The sequence below is a fragment of the Thamnophis elegans genome, chromosome 11 (assembly GCF_009769535.1).
Source record: "Thamnophis elegans isolate rThaEle1 chromosome 11, rThaEle1.pri, whole genome shotgun sequence".
In the NCBI taxonomy this organism is placed as follows: Eukaryota; Metazoa; Chordata; class Lepidosauria; order Squamata; family Colubridae; genus Thamnophis; species Thamnophis elegans.
Window position 1 is genome coordinate 12,833,347 of NC_045551.1, and position 26,085 is coordinate 12,859,431.

At 41.4% G+C, this 26,085-nt stretch overlaps 1 protein-coding gene across 4 annotated transcripts in view; it reads right to left on the bottom strand.

Moving 5' to 3' along the window:
* Positions 1-12,551: 12,551 nt before the first annotated feature.
* LOC116514807 (dimethylaniline monooxygenase [N-oxide-forming] 1-like) overlaps positions 12,552-26,085 on the bottom strand; it is a 31,258-nt gene continuing 17,724 nt past the window's right edge. For 3 of the 4 annotated variants that reach the window (XM_032226558.1, XM_032226557.1, XM_032226556.1), the window contains 4 exons: positions 23,289-23,488; positions 19,740-20,095; positions 18,301-18,373; positions 14,408-14,750 (listed from right to left, as the gene is read on the bottom strand). In XM_032226558.1, coding sequence (XP_032082449.1) covers positions 14,408-14,750; positions 18,301-18,373; positions 19,740-20,095; positions 23,289-23,488 — 972 coding nt within the window. Of the gene's footprint in view, positions 14,751-18,300; positions 18,374-19,739; positions 20,096-23,288; positions 23,489-26,085 lie in introns of all 4 variants that reach the window. The other variant, XM_032226555.1, reaches the window with a different exon arrangement.

A 26,085-nucleotide genomic window follows, 5' to 3' on the forward strand; every position in this document is an offset into this window, starting at 1 on the left:
ACAGCCCAGAGAATTGCCCCTGCATGGCCCCATGGGAGTCTGACAACCAAATCAGAATACATTTCTTACACAAGAACAGAAAACAGAGAGGTGGGGCTGAACAGAGTATAAAAACTCAGCAAGCCCCTTCTTCTTGCTTTTTTCTTCTTCACCCAACATCTGGAAACGTGATCCCCCTTTTCTCTTCAGGAGCTCAAGCCATATGATCCTGTCCACCAAAGTAGGGCAATGCTACTGTTGGAAGAAAAATCCCAGGTCCAGTTCCAAGCCCAGACAGGCATTGGAGATAAAATGCAGGCTGGAGGCTGTTTAGAAAGAAAAGTTCCCTTGATTGATGAAGGTTGTGATGTTCAACTGGATATTATCTGCTTACCAATGATACCAATTCTACATGGGGCAGCCCTTGAAGAGTGTTCGGCGACTTCAGCTTGTCCAGAATGCAGCCGCGTGAGCGATTGTGGGTGAGCCTCGGTACACCCACGTTACACCTATCCTCCGTGAGCTGCACTGGCTGCCTATTGGTCTCCGGATACGCTTCAAGGTGCTAGTCGTCACTTATAAAGCCCTACATGGTATTGGACCTGGGTACTTGAGAGACTGCCTTCTGCCAATTACCTCCCATAGACCCATTAGATCCCACAGATTAGGCCTCCTCCGAATTCCATCTACCGGCCAATGCCGTCTGTCGACCACCTGGAGGAGGGCCTTCTCTGTGGCTGCTCCGGCCCTCTGGAACGATCTCCCCATGGAGATTTGGACCCTCGCCACCCTTCAGGCTTTCCGTAAAGCCGTTAAGACCTGGCTGTCCCAGCAGGCCTGGGGCTGTTGAGTTCCACCCCTACTCGAATTGGTTGTGCCTGTTGTGATTTTTAAATTGTTTGTATTGTTGTTTTGTTTTTTGTCTTACTTTTTGTATTTGTTCCCCTCCCCTTGGTTTTTGTTCAGCCGCCCTGAGTCCCTTTGGGAATAGGGCGGCATACAAGTCGAATAAATCCAATCCAATCCAATTAACCTCATATTAAATGCTAAATAAGGGTGTCAGAGTTGACTTTTATGGTGCAACACAGTGGAAGACTTTTGATATAACCTCTTTTCTGCTCCCCCAAATCTCCCCCTCAAGAAGAAAGGTTACTATAAAATAGTGCCCCCCAATTTCTCCTTGGACCAGGAAGTTAGTTTGATAGATGTGATTACCACTATTCTTTATTATATGTTGAAGTTTTCAAAAGCTACTGAGAAATCCAGTAAGTCCATGAGAGTTACACTACCCAAGTTCCAAGGTCATCCCCAATATTATGGTCCCCCAGTAATATTTTCATGCTGAATTGCATTGTATTTTTCCTTGTATTGAGAAAGAACAAGCAATTTTTTTTCTTGTAGGTCACCATTTGCTCATGGACTTTTGCACCCACCAGGCTCTCTATCTAACATTTTAAAAATTATTTAGATCCCTTTCCTTTAAAAAAAAAAGGAAGTGGCAATCGGCACAGAAAGTATCATTTACAGAAGTATTTATAGGTCTCATCATTAACATGCATTTAAAGATTGCAGAGAACCAGCAAAATATCAATTTATAGAAAATGAAAACATGCTTTCATCATTAGACATAGTGGACCACTTGTATCTTTCTGTTCTGAGAGTTTAAGTGAAGGAACAGCATGTACCATTTGATTGTACTGCTCTTCCAGTGACGTGCGGTCAGCTTTATGGCTGGTGAGGCACTTTTTAGACTTGTGGACTTCAACTCCCAGAATTCCACAGCCAGGCATGCTCAGTTCCGATTTAAAGCGACAGCATTTTTCCCCCTTGCAAAATAAGTTTTCCCATTCTTTTTCTTCTCCCTCCCCCTCCTTCCTCCCTCTCTCTCTCCTTCCCCCCTCTCTCAAACAGACACACGCACACAGAGAAATTGGATCCCTCTCTCACTCACACACTCACTCTCAAACAAACACAAACACAGAAGTTGGATTGGATATATTTTCCAAAGGCTTGAAAGCAGCTCCTCTGCCATACCCCCACTTCCCCTGCTGCATTCCGATCGGAACCTTTGATTGCAGGTGAATCACGTTGTAATTAGTGAAGCTGGGCTTATGTACTTTTATCCAGCTGTGTGTGTATGTGTGTGTTTGAAAAGGCAACATGGTTCTGCCAGAGCTCTGAGTCAGACTGAGCTAGTTGCTCCCAGAGAACTCTAAAAAGCCTCTAAAAATGCCCTCTACAGGAGGCGAGAGAACACGTGCCTCCTTTGCATACAGAATTTTTTGCTTGTTAACCCTTGCTTAACTCTTAAAAGGCGAAAAATTGCTTATGCATAGGAGGTCCCTATTTCTCTGGCCTCCTCCTATAGTTAACACTAAGCACTGTTCCAAGTCACTGTGAATCTAGTAGCAACTACCTTGGCTTTAATTATTTTTAAAAAATTCTTTAAAATTATTTCCTTTTCCTCATGACTGGTGAGGCCACGCCTCCCCTGCCTCTAGTGACTGCTCGTCCCTGTTCTCTTCCTGGATAACTCATACATGCACTGTATATATGGCTTGACTTACAATTCATTTAGTGAATGTCTATGGAGATTCTCAGTCATCCAGGTCATGGTTGTCCCAAAGATGCTTTTCCAAAAGGCAAGTGGATTTTGTTTTTCCTTGAAGGCATTTCACTTTTCACCCAAGAAGCTGTTGAAAGAAATGTCCTTCTGGGTTCAGCTCCAAGTGGGGGAAAAGACACTGGAGACATGGAGGCTGCTTGGAAAGATGGTTTATTGGTGGACAGGGCCACATGGCTTGAGCCCTGAACAGAAAAGGTGATCACATGCTTCAATGTTCCGCTGATCCTCTTCACGCTCCTCACCTTCCAGCCGCAGCCCCACGCAATGGAAAACTTAGGCGCGTGCATGCCCCACACAATTACAGCCCAGAGCAGGATCAAAGTCCCTCTTCCAACTGGCCTTTCGTCCCTTGGAGGGCTTCAGGGGGAAGCTTCTGTAGAAGCCCCGGTGAGTGAGAACCCACCGTTACAAAGTCTCTTGAGGCAGTAATTGTATGGGGTGTATGTGTGCGCCTATGTTTTCCACAGCATGGAGCCGCGCCGAGGCTCTGGGTGGCCGGTGATGACTCCGGAGCCCATCCGCGGGGGTCGGGGTCCCCCTTGCATTCCTCATCTTCCCAGATGGGCTCCGGAGTCATCGCTGGCCGCACAGAGCCTTGGTGAGGCTCCACACCATGGAAAACATAGGCGCATACACCCACCCATACAATTACAGCCTTAGAGTCTTCGTTAACGGCGGGAACCTGTTCTCACTTACCCGGGCTTCTACAGAAGCTTCCCTCCGAAGCCCTCCGAGGGAGGAAGGGCCAGTTAGGAGAGGGGCTTTGGTCCTGCTCCGGGCTGTAATTGCGTGGGACATGCGCGCGCCTATGTTTTCTTTTTTTAAAATATTTTTTTAAATTTTTTGTTCTCTATATACAATTATAGGTAAACATTCACATAATTATTATTCTTTTTTATTCTATTATCCCCTTTACAATAATGGTTCTTATATATTTATCATTCCATTTATAGGGTTATACTGTTCCATTTGGGTTGCTTTGTTTGCCATTCCTCGCCTGTTTTGACACTACCTCCTTCTCCCTTTCTTTTCTCCCTCCCTCCCTTCTCTACTTCCTTCCTTCCTTCCTCCTTTCCCTTCCTTCTTCCCTTGCCTCTCCCCTTCTCCTCTCTTCTTCCTACCTTCTCTCCTTCTCTCTTTCTCTCCTTCTCCCTTCCATCTTCCTCTCCTTTTCTCTAACTTCTTCCTACCTTCTCTCCTTCTCTCTTTCTCTCCTTCTCCCTTCCATCTTCCTCTCCTTTTCTCTATCTTCCTTCCCTCCTCTTCCTCTCATTTTCTTTCCTCCCTTCTCTCTCTCCTTCCCTTCTCTACTTTCTTCTTTCCTCCTCTCCTTTCCCTTCTTTCTACCTTACCTCTCCTCTACTTTTCTCTACCTCTTCCCCTTCTTACCCTCTCTCCTTCTCTCTCTCTCTCCCTTCCATCTTCCTCTCCTCTCTCTTCCTTCCCTCCTTTTCCTCTCATTTCCTTTCCTCTCTCTATTGCTGTAGGTGTCTCTTCAAGCTTTTAATTTATATTTTCTTGGGGTGGTATTTCCGCGAACCCAAAAATAATTGAATATCATTTCTTGTTCCTTTTCCTTCTCTCTCTTTAAAAAAAAAAGAATATTTTTCTTTTTTGGACAGACATAGACAGACAACACGTAACACATAGAACCTTCTTCAATCGCGTACAGCATGTCATTTGGTTACCAAGTTTTTGTGCATCATTTCCATAGTCCTCAATTTCAATTGTATATAAAATCACAAATTATCAATCTGATATATATGTATACATTATTATCATTGTCATATCATCAATCCAGTGTATTATATAAAAAGTTATTATAACTATTAAACACGCATTTGATTATAAATTGCTTTTACATCCTTTTGTATGAAATATTCTAAATTTGAAGTAAAACTATAAAATGGCATTCCATTAAATCCTCCTAAAATCACCCAGTGACATTACATCTTTATAGCATATTCTAAATAAAAATTGGTTATATTAACAATAATAACAAAGGCTTTTAAACTTCCACTCATAGTCCTCATTTGCAGTTTGTATAAAATTTCATGTCATCAAACTAGTATATATGCATTATCATTATTACTCATTTATGTGACTATAACTATTCTTACACCATTTTATACATGATAGTCTAAATTTAACTAAGTTTGACTTAATTTTTATTGTAAATTTTCATTACATCAACTTGTGTCTTTCCAAAAGTAGTGCAGTTTTATATCTCGTGCCATTTGTAGAATTAATATTCTGGTTGTTTTCTTGATAGGTCTTATATGGACTTCTTTTCACACCTTGTTGCTCATTGCATATCTTATGAGCACTTGTTCCTTTTGTTCTTTCCATCAACTTTTCTTTGGTTATCATCGATAATTCTGTCAAGATTTCTCTCTTTACTTCCATCAAATTTTCTCTTTCTTCTTCTTCTGTACTTTGAGGTCTGAGATAGAGTTCCAGTCCATCTGTCTCCCCTTTCCATAGTCCACTCTGGCTATTTTCAACCACGCTCAGTTTACTGTTAGTATCAATTATTTCCTTATCTCTTTGCTCCTTTTTTCCTTCAATTTTTGGAACTCTGTCCTTAACTTTCTCCATTTAATAATTGTCCTCAATTTTCCCATCTCTTTTTGCTGATCTTCGTTTTGCATTCTCCATTCTCTCCTCAATTTTCTCTGTTATTACTAGTATTTTTTGGATTTCAAACATAATCATTTGCAATATTAATGTTTCTTTTTCATGTTGCACCATTCTTCCAACATATAAACACTGCCAGTATAGCCTTCAAAGCTTTTTGTTATATTTCAAGTAAGTTCGTTATAATCTTTCAGTTCAAGGCTTTATCTTCACTCCAGTCCAGCTACTGATAAAGCTCCCGAAGAGCACCTGTAAACAATTAGTGCTCTTCCCACTATCTCTCTCAATAAACAAACTGAAATGCCTTGAAGTGTAACTCCAATGATGAAAGAAAAGAAAGAAAAAACAATATTTCCAAGCCTCCGGCCTTGAAGTGGCAGTGTTACTTTTTCTCTCTCTGCTGTTACAGCCCTCTTTATTTCCAAACTTACAGAGAAAAATTCTTAAGAGAAAATCAATCCAATCAAGCGTTGTAAAAAAAAAAAGAAATTTAAAATCCACAAGTATATTAAAAAAATGAAAAAATAAAAAGTAGAAGAAAAACTAACCCATCCAATTTAAAAAATAGGAAACATTTGGAGAAATTTCATCCGTAAAAAGAAAAATTAGAAAAAGATAACACACTAAGTTTATGTAGCTTAATCTCGCCTCTTATTTTCTTCTGTCTTCAATTTTAATTTAGTTATGATGTTCTTTGGGTAATCTCTTTTCTAATAATAAAATTTCCTCATCAATTCAACACACTTTCTCTTCCACTTTCTTTCCATTCTGGAGCTGTCCCAATTTCAGCAGCTTCAAGGCTGTGTTTCTGTCATCAGAAAAAAGAGCTTTTCCTGGATTGATCAGGGACTTTGCAGTGTCCCTGAGATCAGCAGGGCGTGCTCTTCACTATCACCATCTCTATGGGACAGTTTAGGTCTAAAAGGACCGTCCAGTGACAGAAATATCAACTGTGATCTTGGAGCTCCAGGATCGCACGTCGTATCGTTGCGACATCAGATCACTCCCAAATGCGGGCCTATGTTTTCTATGGTGTGGGGCCGCGGCCAGAAGTTGAAGAATGCAGGGGGGACCAGCGGGGCCTCGTCCTTCTGAAGAGGACCTGTCCCCAAAGAGGGGAAATGTGGTAGCATCGGTCTTGGGATGTTCTGCAGAGCCCCCCCGGGAAAATGCCACTGCCAGGTACTTTTAACCATATATTTTGGTCCTATGACTGCAGAATGCTGCAAAAAATCATAAATGCAAGTCAGTTGTTGAGTGTTTCAAATGTGATTGGAACACTCAACAAGGTGACCACAGTATGTGTGTCTGTATGTGTGAGTGTGAGTGAGAGAGAAAGTGAGTGAGTGAGAGAGAGAGAGAGGGGGAATCAGAGAGAGACAGACAGACACACACAGAGAGACAGAGAGACAGACAAAGCGGGAGGGAGGGAATCAGAGAGAGGCGGACAGACACACAGAGAGAGACAGAGAGGGGGAGGGAGGAAGGGAGAGACAGACAGAGAGACACACACAAAAAGAGACACACTGAGTGATTAAGTGAGTGAGAGACAGACAGACACACACATACACACACAGAGTGACAGAGAGAGAAACACACACAGAAAGAGGGAGAGAGAGAGAGACAGAGACACACACACAGAGTGAGTGACAAACACACACACATAGAGTGACAGAGAGAGAAACACACACAGAGAGAGGGAGAGAGAGAGAGACAGACAGAGACACACACACACACAGTGAGTGACACACACACACACACAGAGTGACAGAAATGGGGAGGGAGGAGAGAGAGACAGAGTGATACAGAGAAAGAGAGACAGACAGACACACAGAGAGAATGACAAATTGAGAGAGAGAGAAGGGGGGAGGGAGAGAGAGAGACAAAGAGCCACACAGAGAGAGACAGACACAAAGAGAGAGAAAGAGGAAGAAAGGAAGAAAGAAAGAAAGAAAAAAAGAAAAAGAAAGAAAAAGAAAGAGAACTTGACCACAATTGAGCTCAAAATTTTGGTTGCTAAGCAAGAGCATTGTTAAGTGACTTTCACCACATTTTGTGCAACGTGCAACGAGTTGGATGCGCTGAACAATGCTCTGCTATTTCACATTGCGCATACTGTCGCAAAATGTAGCAATGTAGTTTACTGTTGTTATATTAAGACTGCTACTCATGCTACATCATGCTTGAAGACAAAATTTCATTTATTTGTAATTAGAAACAAATATTTCACAATATATAATTACACATTGTTCTTGTGATTAATCACTATGCTTTAATGATGTTCAATTTATAATAGTGAAAATACATCCTGCATATCAGATATTTACATTACGATTCATAACAGTAGCAAAATTACAGTTATGGAGTAGCAACGAAAATAATTTTATGGTTGGGGGGTCACCACCACATGAGGAACTGTATTAAAGGGTCGCGGCGTTGGGAAGGTTGAGAACCACTGATTTAAAATATTTATGGTGAAATTTGCAAAGCATAATATCTTGACAACAAAGATGCCTATTGACAAGGTCATAGTCTTATCAATTTAACATATCAAAGCTAAGTTAACAATTAAAAAGGCTAATAGATCAATGCCTTTGAATTGTGACAGTGGAGAAAGTTTTTTGAGAATATCTTGGGCTCTAAGAAGAATAAATTTTTCAGTACCAAAATAGAGGTAAAACCAAACTGCTGTGCACTAGTAATGAAGTTAAAAGTTTAAATATATTTGATGTAGTGCAAATTTCTTTGGAGAAGGTACCAATATATGGTAAATATAGAAGGAAATAGAAAAAAAAAAGAAGTTTTAATAAGCACAACTATTAAAGCTGATATCATGAACATTTGTTTATTTAAGATATGATTATGAAACTTCAGTTAAGAGTACTGAAACATGATATTTTTGTCAATTTTCTTTCACAATTTTTTCGATTATAGTGCCCATTATATCTGATTACTAACAATGATGTCTGAGCCTTGAGAGAATTATAGCATAAAATGCATATGTCAATATCTATTACTCATCATAGTAAAATCGGTTCCACCACAAAACCGCGTTCGACTAAAGTACGCTCGATGAAACCGCGTACCTGACGTCATCACAGCGTGACGAAAAAAGCACACTGTGAGCGCTAAAGCAAAAATTAACCCCTAAACCTAAACCTAACCCCCCGAAACCTAACCCTAAACCTAACCCTAACCCTAACACTTAACCTAACCCTAAACCTAACCCTAACCCTTAACCTAACCCTAACCCTAACCCTAACCCTAACCCTAAACCTAACCCTTAACCTAACCCTAAACCTAACCCTAACCCTTAACCTAATCCTAACCCTAACCCTAACCCTAAACCTAACCCTTAACCTAACCCTAAACCTAACCCTAACCCTTAACCTAACCCTAACCCTAACCCTAACCCTAACCCTAACCCTAACCCTAACCCTAAACCTAACCCTTACCTTAACGTGAATCGGCTTGCTTTCAAAGCGCTTTTTAAAGCGCCCTTTTTTCTCCGTGGTCGCTGTTGTCGCGCTGCTGATGACGTCAGCGACGCGCTTTAATCGGGCGCGCTTTAGTGGACCGCGGTTTTGTCATGCCACGAGTAAAATCAAACTCTGAACTTAGTTGCCAAGCTAAGGAATCATATTACTTTCATCTCCCATTGATGGGCTGGCTCCTAAAGCCAGGTCATGGCACACACTTGAAAGTAAACCAGGAAGACTGTAATTGGGGGTGGGTGGGGAGTCTGTCTGGCAAGAACAAAGAATGCTTATGAAGCGGAAATATGCATGTGTAAAGCTTGTAGTAATTATGGGCAGCTAGAAAGCTGATAAAAAGTAACAAGGATTAGACAACTTGCAGACCTCAGGCAAAAGTTAGCAATGGAGATGGTCTGCAGCAAATGAAATGTCTATTAGATAACTCCTGGAGCATTCATTAGCCAAAGCTTAGGAATGGGACAGCTATAGACCAATAGAACAAATTGTAGAATTATTACTAAAATGTTTATTAGATGATATTTCTTATTATCTTGTCCCGCCTTCTTCTGAAGTGAAAATGTATAAAGCTCACTTAATCCTTTGTTCTTGGTTCTTGGCCTTTTCACCAGGATCCCTTTTCTTTGGAGTACTCCGATAAAAAGCAATCAGAAAACCTGCACCTCATCTCTGGCGTCCATCATTGGCTTCAGCACCAGGCTTATACCTGAATTGGGGACAACAATCTGGGAGCTCGTTCCGGGATTCCATGCCTGGATTCAATTGGAAGACACCAAAGACTACCAGAGGAGGGGCCCTGGGCAGGTAAGACTTAGTGGCTGAAAGGTGTGTGATTGCTCTGAAATAAAACTCCCGGTCGGTGACCAAGACTTTGTGTTTCTGCACTGCCAGCCGCCCTCAGGGCTCACGAGTCTTTTGACAGCGATTGAGTACTCTGAAAAGCAAGGCAGAGATCCGCTGTGTCTCACTGATGCAAAGAGTGGATTGACTGAATGTTAAGAGCCACTGTCTAAATCAGTGTTTCTCAACCTTGGCAACTTGAAGATGTCTGGACTTCAACTCCCAGAATTCCCCAGCCAGCATTCGCTGGCTGGGGAATTCTGGGAGTTGAAGTCCAGACATCTTCAAGTTGCCAAGGTTGAGAAACACTGGTCTAAATGAACGTCCAGCCTTGGTAAGATCCTTGGTGGCTTCTTAATTGAACTCAAAGGCTGAAGCCTTGAAGAAAGCAAGGAGGAGGAACAGGTGGAGGAACAGAAAGAGGCAAAATGTTGAGGAAAGGTAAGGACTGGACAGGAGACATCCCAGGAGATAAGAGGAATCCACCTGAGATCCGGCTTTGAAATGGGAAACTGGTAGCAAAAAGGCATCCAGTCCCCAAAAGGGAAGCTGCCCAATGATTTGCCGGTGGGTTATATTTTGCTTCAATCTGAGATATTAGGAGGATTAGATAATAGGGATCAAAGGCAGCCTTTTGTCATTATTGTATGTCTGTCTGTCCTCAACTTCCCTTGGACAATTCAGGTGATTTTGGCCATTTCAGGGACCTCATAATATGGGACCTATTGAACAACAAAAAGCAATATTGCAGAAACAAAAGAGTCAGACAGAGATACAATATTTGAGTTTATTTGTGAAACTTGCTAATAGTCCATTTCTGTTAGAGGAGTGTGGAGGTAGTGTATAGGTGTTTCCATGTTGTGTCATTTCCAAGACTTGGGAGAGGAGTAAGACCCTCTAATAACAATAAACAAAAAGACATTATTATTTATTAGTTTACTTTAAAAAAAGGATTTGGAAAAAATGGAGCTCATTGGCTTATGAAAGCTCCCTAAAATAATGATAATAATGATTGGTTTGCCTGGAGAAAGTATGAAAAGAAATATTTGTATGTGGATTTTTTTATGCAAGCAGTTTGAATGGAGGATAAATGTGTAAGTATGCGGATGTGTAAATGCTTGTGTGTTGACTCCTTATCCCCAGACTGCGAAAGGGGTTAATTATTTTGATTCCCTTTCTTATAAAGAAACCCAGTGCTCCTCCTGTTAAACTGGAGGACTCTGAGACTGGTCTGCCACTCCCTATTTAGTCATGGAATGGGACACTCCAGACAAAGAGATCCCAGAGAGGGGGCGGGGGAGGCTGAGGAACAAGTAATCAAACAGTGAGTGACTCTTGTGACATCCAATCCCGTTCAAAACTAAAACCAAAGATGCAGGCTCACTCAGAGAAAATATAGCGGTAGGAAATAGATTCCGTTGAATGCTAGTTTACACACCATTTTCTACTTCTAACCTTTATAACCGGAAGCAACAAAATTCCAGTTATAGGGAAGACCCAGAGAAAATGCACTCTCTGTTCTTATCTATTATAAGGACACATAACCCCACTTGGGCAGACATACAGACATTGCTGGATGTCCTTTTAACACCAGAGAAACAGAGACTGGTGAAGGGGGAGGGCAGTGGAGCGGCAGTTAAGAAAGAAAGAAAGAAAGAAAGAAAGAAAGAAAGAAAGAAAGAAAGAAAGAAGCATGAGAATGACAGCCGCTGGGAATGCCCTTCTCATGGAGCCAGATGGGATCTGGATGATAATGGGGACAAATATGAGCTACAAAATTCTCAATCTTAAGTCTTATATGGAATCCAAAAATGGAGTTCCCTAAATTAAGACTATTGTAAAAGTATATGAATTAAGGCAAAAGAGAGATGAGAGTCCTGAGGACTTTTCTTGAAAGAATATACCAGGATTTCAGGCAATGATCAGAAAACGATAAACATGGTTTTTTATAGGGAAGTCAGCAGAGGATATTAGAAGAAAGTAGCAGGAGGTCGTGGAAAGACATCTCAGAATTGGTTGAGATAGCTTAATGGAGGGTAAGCAGAAATAAGAAAGAAATTCAGAAGGCTCGCCGAAATGCTATCTTCCTAGCAGAAGCCCTAAGGCAGGAAAAGGTGGGAGGAAGGGGGACATACCAGAAGAGGTGGTGAGGAGTGGAAGTTTAGGGAATCTGAAAGTAGTATGGGAATGGAAGAGGGAAGGTCCCCTTGGGACCCAATCAGTGTGCTATATGCAGAAAGGAAGGACACTGGAAGAATGAATGCCCAATAGCTAAAGCCATGCGAGCAGAAGAAGAAGAGTGAAGAGGCCAGGGACGGCAGGGAGGAACTCTTTTCCTTGGAGTACTCCAATAAAAAGCAATCAGAAAACCTGCACCTCATGTCTGGCGTCCATCATTGGTTTCGGCACCAGGCTCAGACCCGAATTGGGGACAACACCATTTCCCAAGGGATCAGGTTCAGCAATGCTGAAAGCAAAGTTCTGAGTTATCCTGTATAAGTTTCCATTATTTCAAAAGATAGCACAATGTCCTATGGAGTAAATTAATGTCCTGGTATTGCAAACATAAAAAATATATGTATTAATAAATATGTATCCATTACCATATATGCATAGGGTAGCCAAACATAGGAAATCACTTTGTGTGTAAATAGCGCATTAATAAGCATGCTACTTAAAACTAGGAAGATATTGTTACCACAAATGCTAAATGATTACAATCCCTTGCTTCTATAAGATGATTTGGGGTATAGTCTAAAACAGTGTTTCTCAACCTTGGCGACTTTAAGTCCTGGGGACTTCAACTCCCAGAATTCCCCAGACAGCTGTGCTGGGGAATTCTGGGAGTTGAAGTCCCCAGGACTTAAAAGTCGCCAAGGTTGAGAAACACTGGTCTAAAACATCTGGGGAGTAGTAGATTGGGGAGGCTGACTTGGTTAGTTCATGTCCAATTAACCTTTTTACATACTTGTTCTCTAATGAGCTCTGAAAAAAGGACACCGTTATATTCATTAAAGCAAAATTAAAATGAAGGCAACATTCAAACAAATCTCTTAGCCTTGTTTTCTTGGGTTTGCAGTCAAAACAAGACATCTTATCAATGGTGTTGGTGTTGGGGGGGGGGGGTTGGACAGTTATTGGTCACAGATTCTGAAGAAAAAATTAATCCCTGCATGGGAGCCTTCCAAATGAAAACAAGTTGATTAGTTTAAATCTGCAACACTGGCATGGAACTCTAACCTCTCTTTGAACACCAAAGATAGATTGGTTTGGACCCGCTTTGGATGTTACCTTTTTAACTTTGCAAATGAATCCAATTGGCCCCTAAGTGCCAAGCAATGCTGCCTTATAGCCTGATATGACAGAGCTGTTGTGTTCTTATTATTAATTACCATTTTTACATCTGATTTACAGTATACATCTCATCTCCAAGTCCTAAAATCATGAGGGTATCAATGAGTGGATTTAAAAAAAAAAGAAAGTCAATGCTTAGAACAGTGTTTCTCAACCTTGGTGACTTTAAGTCCTGTGGACTTCAACTCCCAGAATTCCCCAGCCAGCTATGCTCCAAGGTTGAGAAACACTGGCTTAGAGGATCCAGAATTACGAGACATGACACACAGTTAGCAGAGAGACAAAGGGTAACAGTTAGTTCAAGCCATTAACTACTATAGTTAATAAACTTTGTGAAATGGCTATGTTTGCCCTTGAAGAGTTGTTTGATGCCATAGTGACATGGCAGTAACTCACATCGGAATGTTTCATACTGACTTGAGGTTTCATCTGGCAGTTCCAATACAAGTAGCCTTTGACTTATGGCCACAATTAGTCCAGGACTACCTGTAATATAAATGCACCAAAGCCTCTGATTTTTTTTCAAGCGTTGACTAGAAGGGTGATGTAATGGGCTGTGGAAATAACCTTGCAAGACAGAAGGAAGAGCTGCAGTCTAAACAATCCTCTGATAAACAAAGTTTGAGGCCAAATGACGAATGCAGGTGGAAAAAAATATATCAGAAAGGACTCTTTCTAATTCTGTGGAAAGTAAGAGCAAGGAAAGGGGAAAATGCTTTTAGACGTGCAAGATTCTCTTACTGTAACCTTACAATAAAAGCAGCATTAGAACTCATGTTTTGGGTTTCTGCCTGGATTACGGTACCTTGAAAGGCTGACAGGCAGGAAGAGATGCCTGCACAAGCGTAGGAACCTCTTAGGCAATTAGAATTGCCAGATGAAATAAGAGCAATGCAAAACAAAGTAAAGCAATGTAATTGTTTTGCTTTTAGAACGAAGAGTGGGATCCTTCACATGAAATGTGGAATTTACTCAAACAATGTGGAGTTGAATCTGAATGATTTTGCAGGCGATTAGAACAGAAAGTCTATCAATAAGTATTAATCACAATGGTCTGATTACTGGCTTTTGGGGAACAGGAACTTTAATCACGACCTACTTACATGGCCACAAAAAGATCAATTAATTAAAACTTTTATGTACTCTAGCAGGACTTTTTATATTACCCGAATGACTATAAGAAAATCAAGAAAATGTCATGGCTAAAGACTAGATGATGGCTTTCGGGTGGCATACCAAGGCTGCCCTTCAAAAAAAATAGTTAACTGGGTCAGGTCAACATTTACATTTTCTTTTACTTTTAAGTGAAATCAAATGTAATTAATCTGATTACTATCTGGTCAAGTAATACATTTAAAATTAATATTTTGTAATGACGTTTAGAGAATTCTAACTTTTTGAAGAGGTACCTGGAGGAGTATGTCCTTTTTAAAAAGAGAAATTTGCACATTGGTTGCCCCAAAGTGGTCTGCAAAAGCTAATTGAAACTAAGGTAAATTCCAAACAAGATAACAAATATGGCAAACCCTTTCAATAGGCAAGAGAAGCAATTTAAGGAATCTTCCACAACTCGGGTTCTTATGGGCTTCAGGACCCGTTCCCACTGGGTGAGGATGGCATTTCTAGCCCCATTCCACTTTCCTGGCCCAGTCAGACGATACTGGTAGGGAGAACAGGGGCCAAAGAAAATCTTCACCGCTAGTATGGGGTCTTTGAGAAGTAGAGCTGGCACACTAGGCTTTATACCAATGAAGGAACCAAGTTCATCACAGTACACAAGGCAATCTGTCTTCAGGACTTCATCAAAGGACAAACCAAACCTTAATCAAATAACACAAAGGAAGAGACAGGAAATATGTACAGTTAGTAAATTAAATACACAACCTGACATTGAAAATTCTGTCCTTTTTCTTGGGGACTCTGGATCTTTGATATTTAGCTTCCTCCAAAACTTAAAATTTCTACAAATCCTTTTGGAGACAATATATTGGAATTGTTATGATTTAATCTAGATGAACAGAAATACCATTTATTTGCTTTTCTGATTACAAATAAATCTTAGCAACATTTGAGATACTATTATTTGCCTCATACAGCAGGGGCGACACAATTCACCTCACTGAAGTATAAAGGCAGCACAATTTCAACCAGAATCTCCAGTATCTGAAAGGGGCTTTTTTTACACACATAGAACATCTTCCAGCAATCAAAATGTGAGTCCAGATTGTGAGAGAGGCCCCGGAGCACCTCCGAATGAAGAAGAGAGGCTACTTCTGTGTTACAACTGTGCTTCTTTGTAGAACCTTTTTAAAGATGGATTTGTATGCCCCTTGACATAGTGAAAGTCAGCTTTGTAAAGGCTACTAGACATTCTAGTAACGCTGGCCAATGAAAGCAGAATCAATCCATCAGTTCAGCTGTCCTAATATTTTGTACTATATTATGGCTTAAGCAGATTCACTCCTTCCATTTAAGATACATTAAAAGCTGGACATTCCATCAATTTTTTTAGGTGACCCGCCTGCAAAACAAGTGCTTTATGATTTAATTATGATCATTTGCCCTAGCCTAGAAAATAAAAAGATTTGAAGTGGCCCCAGGAGAGCCAGTTTTATTTATTATTTTATCACTTTTTTGAGCTGCAAGCATAATTCTCATCAGGAAATTGGTTCATAGATTGATTGCTCCAGAAAATGGACAAAATCTGCCTGCAAAATTCGAGGCATCACTGGAAGAAACTGTTCCTACACATAGTCTTTATTTAATGACTGACTTATTTAGAATCTGCTGGTAGTTGCAATGAGGATGAAAAAATAACTTTGTGACCAATACCTGCCTATATGACTTTGCAGTTCTGTAAAGCAATTGAAAGCTGAAGGAAGATTATAAGCATAGTTGTGGTTAGCAGGCACTTCATTTCATGACCAATTTTCTGGTCCCAACTGTGGTCATTAAACAAGATCTATTGTAAAGATTGTTTGATGTCAAACTCATGATTGATTGGTGTCACACTCGTGGCGAGTGGGCCGGTGCATCACACGTTGGCCACACCCTTCCCCGTTTTAGCGAAGGGGGAAAAAGTAGCGATACGTCCTGTGATGACAACATGACGATGTGAGTTTAACACCCCTGCCATAGACCATAGTTAATTATCACAATTGGGACTGGCAATTCTGTCATTAACCACTGTGGTTGCTAAGTGAAAAATCAGGTGACTGCAACAGGCTTATGATGTCACTTCCCATTCAGTTGTTTGGCAAATCACTGTGAGTGATAAATGAGATATCACATGACTGTGACTTGTGATTTTATTTCTACATTCTCCATTAACTATGCTTGTCGGAAATCAGCTGTGGAGCACATTAACAACAGTCATGCATGCAAGGATTGGTCACAAAGCTGATTTATTTTACATTGCTGTAACTTTGAATGATACGAATATTGCTATAGAGCCGAGGTGGCGCAGTGGTTAAATGCAGCACTGCAGGCTACTTCAGCTGAGTGCAGTTCTGCAGTTCGGCTGTTCAAATCTCACCAGCTCAGGGTTGACTCAGCCTTCCGTCCTTCCGAGGTGGGTAAAATGACGACCCGGATTGTTGTTGGGGGCAATATGCTGACTCTGTAAACCGCTTAGAGAGGGCTGAAAGCCCTATGAAGCGGTATATAAGTCTAACTGCTATTGCTATTGCTAAGTGAGGCCTAACCCCGTATTCTTCTGAGCTATGACCACATCTGTTTACTGATTGGAAATAATGCCTGCTATTATACTGCCTGCTGTTATTAAATTTTCTCCCTTTTGAGCCTTGTAATGGTATCATGAAAGTCAGCAATCATACCGCACTTTGCAAGCTTTGCCAGGCAAATATCTTTCATCTACTAGGTTTAGGTGCCACCATGAAATGAAAATAAACTGCATTATCCCGACTATTAAGACGCACCGGACTATAAGACGCACCAAGATTTTGAAGAGGCAAATTTTTTTAAAAAAGTTTTTGCTCTCCAGGGCCCCTACGGAGCACTTTGCAGGCTTCCCAAACCCTCTGCAAGCCCTGCTTTTTGTGAAAAAGGGGCATGCAGAGAGTTTGAGAGGCCTGCAAAGTGCTCCTGGGAGCCGGGGAGGAAAAAAAAACGCAACACGTGGGGGTTTGGGAGGCGAAAAACAGGCCCGTTTTTCATGAAAATGGGGCATGCAGAGGGTTTGGGAGGCCTGCAGAGTGCTCCTGGGGGCTTGGGAGGTCAAAAGCAGCCCCGTTTTTGTGAAAAACAGGCCTGGTTTCACTCATTTTTGCCCTCCCCAGGCCCCAGGATCATTCTACAGGGCTAGTCCTCTAATAAAACTGAATTAAAATCAAGCTGCGGGTGAAATGGCTGTATACAAGATTAAATCTGGTTTAAGTCAATATTTATAGAAATAAATTTTTTAACTATATTGCCAGTATTTTGAATTTATTGACATTTGTATGCTGCCCACTCCCTTGGGACTCTGGGCAGCTTACAGACAAGACAAAAAACATATATGAAAATTAAAATAAGAATACAATTATTAAAATTTCATACCATGCATACAGTTAGAGTGGGGCTGGATACTAATCAACAGCCCCAGGCCTGCCGGAACAGCCAGGTCTTAGTAGCTTTATGGAAGGCCGGAAGAGTAGTAAGGGTGCGGATCTCTACGGGAAGATCGTTCCATAGGGCCGGAGCAGCTACAGAGAAGGCCCTCCCCCGGGGAGCCGCCAACCGGCATTGACCAGCCGACGGCACCCGGAGGAGGCCCAATCTGTGTGATCTTATTGGTCATTGGGAGGTAAATGGCAGGAGGCAGTCTCCCAGGTAGAGCCATGTGACCTGAACTAGTAAGCTATTAGCTCAGGATTTTATCCATATCACTCCAATTCATGACAAAGAGATATTAGTTCCTTCTTGTCTCATTTGAAGCAGCTTTAGTTTATGATTAGCAATAGCACTTAGATTTGCAGCCCTTTCTAAGCAGTTTACAGAGTCAGCACATTGCTCCCAACAATCTGGGTCCTCATTTTATCAACCTCAAAAGGATGGAAGGCTGAGTCAACCTTGAGCCTCGTGAGATTTGAACTGCCAAATTGCAGGCAGCCAGCAATCAGCAGAAGTAGCCTGCAGTACTGCAGTATAACACTCTAACCTCTGCGCCACCATGGCTCATTAGATTAGATTGTTTATCTGCTATACAGTACAAAATATTAGCAATCAATGTTTACACTGTATGCATTTTTATAGTGTTTTCCGAATATCAAACATGTGCTGGAAGCTGGTCAGCTAATAATTATAGTGCATATTTTTTTCCAGCCAAGGAGATTTGGTCCAATATGGTCTTCATTACATACAAGGACTTACCAGTTGATTTTGTTTTTTTTCTTTTCATTGATTTCTTCCATCATGGTTTTGACTGGAGGCAATTTACACAAACCTGAAAGGAGAGAGAATGTTTCAGCAATATTTCAGAAAGTTGTTGTTTTTTTGCTCCAAAGCAGTGTTTCTCAACCTTGGCAACTTGAAGATGTCTGGACTTCAACTCCCAGAATTCCCCAGCCAGCTGGCTGGGGAATTCTGGGAGCTGAAGTCCAGACATCTTCAAGTTGCCAAGGTTGAGAAACACTGCTCCAAAGCAAGTGAATGATAACTTTAGTGGCAGATTATTACCAAACCAAAAAACTGTCTGTCTGTCTTTCAAAGAAGACGTAGCAAATAAAAAAAATGCCCAACTGGAAATGATCATGAGATTATCTTGTAATTGTATTTAAATTATACTTGAAATTGTAGTTGCTTTCCTTAGAGATATATTCTGAGAATTGAAATGGATGTAAGTTGCCACCCTAAGGCTCCCTACTACTAATTTCACCTTCATCATAAAAAACAGCCCCCACCATCAAGACACTGACAAGGGAAACAAGAGACCACCTCTGATTTGGGGAATTGGATCACCCTCCCCCTGCAACTCAACTCTGCAAACAAGAGTGAAGAGATAAAGTAAAGAAGTGGATTTAAAGAGTAGAAGTGAGAAGGGGTTTCGTGCCTCAATTCATCTGAAGCATGTAATGGGTGCAATCTTTGGAAAGGAAGTTATTCTGGAAATTGAATGGGAATACTATGAAATTAGAATAGGTCCCTTGAATCTCCAAACAGCACACAAGATGAACACAAGTTTGTAACAAATAATCTCAGATTAATAAAGTAGGATACTTTCAAAAACTAAACAACAAGGGGATATCATCTAAGTCAAAAATATAAGAAGATATAGAGGATGTAACCACTCTATTAAGGACAAGCAAGTATGGATCTAGTTAGTGTTTCAGAAGAGGGCTACTTGGAGTTAATTATTAAGATTGGAGATATGATGGTAATACCATTGTCAGTAATGACCTTGGCTGAGCTGGTTATCTACAGTTTTAAGATTGGAGATATGATAGTAACACCATTGTCAGTAATGACCTTGGCTGAGCTGGTTATCTACAGTTTATGATGGTATTGAGCAGGGGTATATCTAAAAGCAGACTGGTAACTCTTGCTGAGAAGTTAGTTACTATCAAAGAATACCTAGCTTAGTTTATATCATCACTCTGTTGTTCAGTAGCATTTTGATATAAAATAGATATGCTCAAGGACTCATTAGACTGCAGGGTTGTCAAATTTGTGTTGTCACGGCAGCATCACATGACATATTGGGACTTTTTCCACCTTCACTAAACCGGGCAGGGGCAGCACCTGACGCATCCAGCCCGCGGGCTGTGAGTTTGACACCCCTGCATTAGAGGATTGCGACTCAATCTACATACCATTAAAGACACGTGTGGCCCAACGTGCTTGGATTTCCACCACTGGCATGACTGCACCAAATGGCTTGATGAAGCCTATAATGGCTAGTGTTGGTTTCTCCAGTTGAGGAAGAAAGATGTATTTGTACAAGGAAGCATGACGGTTTTCAACCTTGAGGATTGATTCATCAATAAAGGGAAAAGAAGCTTTGTATCCAGTGGCAAAGACAACAATATCTACTTTCTCTGCAGTGGGAGCATTGACAAACACAACAGCATTCTCTTTGAACTCCTTGACTGCAGGCATAATAGAGATCTTTCCAGTGATAATGCATGAAGGAAGTAAATCATTTAATATAGGTTCTCTCATCACACTCCTAGGAAGAAAAATAAATGCAATTAGTAAATTGCAGGCAAAGGAGATACCTCCTAGATTATCTTTTCTTTTCAGCATTTTTACAGATCATTCTTATTAGAGAAAGTTATGAGAAAGACATTCTCCCCTTGACTCTGAGCCTGGAATTTTCATTCATTTCACCATGAATATATAGTGGGTAATAAAGTTATCCTCCAAGAATGTATATGTTTGTCTGTGTGCATGTGCGTGTTCTAGGCTGGCTAAACTAATGGTAATTCTCATAGCTTGTACAAGTGAAGTCCATTAGCATGATGTAAAGTTGTATTTCCTTTGAAGTTTTCCAAATCTCTTGCCCATCAATTCCATTAGATGACCCAGAGATCTAGTAATATGATGAGGGGAAAATTCATTTATCTCTCTCTTGGTTTTTGAGTTTTTATAGGCAGTCTCTTTTTTAAAACAATAAAAATTCCTCACCAGCTGGAAACACTTTCTCTTTCCGTATCCTTCCGTTTTGAAGCTGCCCCGACTTTGTCAGACTGTGGCTGGATTTTTTGTCACCGACTTGAAGAACGTCTCTTGCTTCTTTCGAGGATTTTGTGATATCCCCAAGATCAGCAAGACGTATTCTTCCTGTTCACCGTCTCTTCAGGACGGTTTAGGTCCGTTTGGACCACCCAGTGGCAAAAGTGTTGGCTGTGGTCTCAGAGAATTGAGACCACACAACCATCTCGTCGCGACATTGGCTCCTCCCCCCCATTTATCTCTCTCTTAAACAAGATAAAAGAACTGGAGTTTGCTAACCTCTGCTCTTTTCTAGCATAGCTTACAGTCCTCAAACTATGGCCCATGAGCACATGTGGTCTCCCGAAGCCATTAATCTGGCCTGTGCAGGACCAAGAGGCTGTCTCACCCACATCATCCTGCCCACTCTTCAGCTGAGTGCAGGACTTAACTTTGCAAGCCCCGCGGGCTGGAAAGGAATAGTAAGGCCAACAATTTTGGTCTGCAGAATGCTTTTGGAGGTGGGGTGGTGGTGAAAAACAGGGTGCACAGATGCCCCAGGAGGCCAAAAAAGGGCAAAACAGCCTGTTTTTCACCTCTCCTGCCTCCAGAAGGTAGGTAGGTAGGTAGGTAGGTAGGTAGAGAGGGAGGGAGGGAGGGAGGGAGGGAGAGATATTTCTCAAGCTCCTTGGGGCTGGGAAGAATTGCTGCACAACTGAGTTTCTGAAGTGAATCACTAGACTCCTAAACAACTGAAAAAAGGATCTAATAAAAAGAAAAGGCAACCGAAAGAGCAATATGCAAACAAAAGCAAATAAAACACCCCCAGGAGCATTGTTCAATGGACTGTCAAATTGGCCACGCCCACCTAGTCACATGATCTAGTGACACCCACCCAGTCACATGACCACCTAGCCACACCCAGACAGCCAGTCCATCCCTCCAACAGTCTGAGGGACCATGAATTGGCCCGCTGTTTAAAACGTTTGACGACCCCTGGCTTAGGAAAACTCTAGATTCAGAGAAAAGCTTTAAGCATTATGTAAGAAAAACCTCCCAAATCTAGAATTTAAAATGCTTGCTATCTTGTCAATTACAAATAGATTTGTACAGTACATCTATAATTAGCAAATTGGTCTGCTTGTCTCCAAAAGACTGCTGCTTTCTGCTGAAAGACTGAGGCGAATCTGCTCAAGGCAAGGAATGCATAGTAATTCAGGAGGTAGCACAATCAAATGTAGAACAAAATAATGTAAACCTTTGCGTCCCCTTTAATGTTCATGTTTTGAATGGAGACTATATATCCATGATGGCGAACCTATGGCACGTGTACCACAGGTGGCACACGGAGCCATTTGTTAGGGCACATGAGGAACTGCCCTTGAAGCCTCCTGAGTGTGAAAAACCGACCCTATGGGCAAACAGGAAGTTCGGAAACAGATTTCTGGTTTGGCCATAGGGCTGTTTTTGCCCTCCGGAGCCTTCAGGAGGCTCTGGAGGGCGAAAAACAACCTTACGGACAAACCGGAAGTCACAATTACCGAACTTCCGGTTTGTCCATAGGTCTGTTTTTCGCCCTCTGGAGCCTTCAGGGAAGCCTCCCAAAGGCTCCAGAGGTTGAAAATCGTCTCTACAGACAAACTGGAAGTCACAAAACCTTGCCAAAAGCAAGGGGGGGTTGCTGGTTGCGCGCGCATGCATGTGGCGGGGAGAGTGTCACATGCATAGCATTATGGGTATGGCACATCCGTGCACGACCCCCCCCTGTGCTCCCCCCGCTTTTGGCACGGGAGCCAAAAAAGGTTCGCCATCACTGCTATATATCATATTGTATATGCACAATCCATAACCTCTTGAGCGAGGAATGGCTTTGTCACACACAGGTCAGCAGCCATTCTCTGCTTCACAAATAAATAGCTTAATCTTTTTAAAACGAAGGGCAAGAACCTGAAGAAGGAAATTGGGAAGGAACATAAACAGTGCTGGTTCGGCCGAACCAGGCCAAACCAACAATGGTATGGTGGACTGGGTCACTGGAACAGGCAGCGACCTAGGCCTGCCACGCCTCTGAACCAATTCCCTCATCACTGGCATTGCCACCACCATCTTGGTTTTAGTTCTGCGCATGTGAAGAACAATTTTAATTGAATTGCACCCTTCTCCGTGGTGACTCCCTCTCTCTGGAACATCATTCCCCCAGATATTAGGATGGCCCCCACTCTAGTACTCTTCTGGAAGGCACTGAAGACCTGGTTCTGCCAGCAGGCCTGGGAAATGCAGAGCGGGATAGAGCCCAATGAATAGCTTGTTTGATGTGGGACGGGGGGGGGGAGGGGTTATTTTATTTTATTATATTAATTTATTATATGATTCTCTCTTTTATTAGTTTTATTGGTTTTTTTATATGAGGTTTTTATGTTCTTGTAAGCCGCCTTGAATTGGCATGTGTGAATAGGCAGCAATGGTTTAGTTTATTTGCACCTCGTACAATGAAATAAAATGTCATCTTCAGTATACATTATAACTATAAAAATAAAACACAAACACACATTCTTCACATTCTATACAATTGAATTGAAAACCCGATATTGCATTAATATTGCACTATAAAGTAGAATTCAGTATAGTTGCAATATAAATTTTGTAAACAAACAAAGAAACAAACTTTATTATCTACCCATCTTTAGCCTCCAATTTATTCCCAGTACCTGTCTTGGGGAATTATACCATAGTTTGCATGGTTAAACCATTGGCTCACTCTGTTTGCAATCATCCATGTTGTGATACGTCTAGGAAGGCTATTTCGGATAATATTCAAAAAACGACTTAGAAACACCATGTCCCAAGGGTAGCCATTATCAAAAACACGGCTCAATACCCAAGCACCTCTTTCTGTGCTGATCATCACCTAAAAATAGAAGACAATGAAAATAGAGCAGCAGCCTGATATAGTCAACAATCTTAAGTCATATCTATACCTCACACAAAAATATTTAAAAGTATGATCTCAGTCTAGGTTTGGGACCAGTGGTGGGTTTCAAAAATTGTTCGAACCTACTCTGTGGGTGTGGCCTCCTTTGTGGGAGTGGCTTGCCGCCCATGTGACCAGATGGGAGTGGCTTGCAGCCCATGTGACCGGATATGAAGATGCCGACGACATTTGTCAGAACCACCTTAAATTACCTCACACGCAGCACTGGCATGCATAAGAATATGATGTCAACTTCTTTTTTAAAAGGCATCTTTGGTTTGCGTTAAAACAACTTCAACACACGCAATGTTCTGATTGCACCACAAACGCAGTAGTCATCCTTGCCTTTCACAGAGACACTGAGTTTTATAAATATGAGCATGATAGTGTAGAATAATCATAGCCAAGGAAAATTTTGGAACCTCTTCTGTAGGTGTGGCCTGCTTTCCGGGTCCACTGGTGGAACCTCTTCTAACCGGTTCGGTAGATTTGACAAACCGGTTCTACCGAATAGGTGCGAACTGATAGGAATCCACCTCTATTTGGGACTCTTACAATGAGAACTTGTATTCACTCACTCACTCATTGTCTCTCTCCCATATTATGTACAATATAATGTTAGGCCGTGAAGTGCTTAATGCCAATTGTGATTGAGGTGATATAAAGCTTCATAAATAACATTAACCCATGAAGGGCTGACCCTCTTGAAAGGCATTAGTTATGTAGATGAATTCCAGACTTCTTGCTGGGTTGAAATAGGTCCGAGAACTGCTTGCGGTACTTCTTCTAAGTGCCCACCTGGTTCTTTTAATTCTGCTGGCTATATTGTGGCCTGCCAATATCCATCTAACTGTGCCCACTAAGTAAAAGAAATATCCAACACACACAAACACTCACTCTCTCTCACACACACACACACACCAGCTGAGGCCACAGTAAAATATCAACTTTCCCCATGTAATTTATATATACATGTCAAAGCTATTGCCTGGGAGATGAGCCAAAACATCATGGTTTCCTGAAAGGCCAATATTTTGATTGATAGAAACTGGAAATGTTCTGAAGGGCTACCACCACCCATTCTCCCACCACTGCCGCCCTGCCTCCTGATGCTGCAACTACCCTGCTCCCTACAGCCAATGCCACCAACCCCACGGACTGGGCAAGGACAGCTTTAGAGTCAGATGTGGCCCCTGGGCTATGAAATTCCCAGATCTGCACTTGAAAGAAAGCCAGAAGTCATTAGAGATAGAGATCCCCTTTAAATTTCTATACATAAATTAAATAAAGTTTAATAAGAATAATTTTAAAATACAATTTAAACGGCAGGGTAATTCATATTCCTTATGTGCCCCTTTCCTTTGTGTGAATAAGCTCCAGTGATATCATTGACAAGGATTAACAGAAGGCCTTCTGTAAATGATTTTAACTGTACAGTCAGGGTTACATGGGGCAAAATTCTTCTGCTAATTTGTACAAAATCCTGTTGTGGGAAAATCTGGAGATAGTTAATGTACTTTAGTAGCATATGAAGAATCTCTCCATTGGCTATAGAAAAAAAATATATTCAGGACATAGTTTTTCACACAAGATGGAGCTACCATTCCACTTAAAGCTTCAAACAATAATATGGAAAATCAGAATTTTTCTTAAACCTTATTTCAATAAATTCCTCTGTATCTTGTTTTGAGATATACTGTATGTAGAAAAATGAAGATTTTTCTATATCAAACAGCTATATGTCATGTCCATCCAGTTATTATTTATAGTTGTTGATCAATGTTTCTGATAGATGATTTACCAAACCCAACCTGGAAAAGGATGGGTTATAATTCTTTGCATGAAGAACACATGGTCTGCAAACATGCCCATGCTTTTGTATGAAGGACAGGAAATGTAATGCGCTCCAAAAATTTCAGATTTTAGGTTCTACCGTGTTTCCTGGAAAATAACTTTTAACTTAACTTAACTTTTAATAAATTTATATGCTGCCCAATCCCGTAGGACTCCGGGCGGCTTACAGAAACAAGATTAAAATCAGGAGTTAAAAATAGGAAAAGAGAAACAATTTAAAAATAGAAAAAAGAGAAACAATTTAAAAACGACGCACCATACACTCAATCTGAGTGGGGCTGGACCTCATTTATGAGGTCAACAGCCCCAGGCCTGCTGGAATAGCCAGGTTTTAGTGGCTTTTCAGAAGGCCGAGAGAGTGGGAAGGGTCCGGATCTCTACGGGTAGATTGTTCCACAGGGTCGGAGCAGCTACAGAGAAGGCCCTCCCCCAAGGGGCCGCCAGCCGGCATTGTCCGGTCGACGGTACCCGGAGAAGGCCCAGCCTGTGAGTTCTTATCGGCCGTTGGGAGGTATGTGGCAGGAGGCGGTCTCTCAGATATCCAAGTCCTAGGCCATGTAGGGCTTTAAAGGTAATGACCAGCACCTTGAAGCGCGTTCGGAGACTGATCGGAAGCCAGTGCAGCTCACGGAGGATAGGTGTAACATGGGTGTATCTAGGTACACCCGATATCGCTCGCG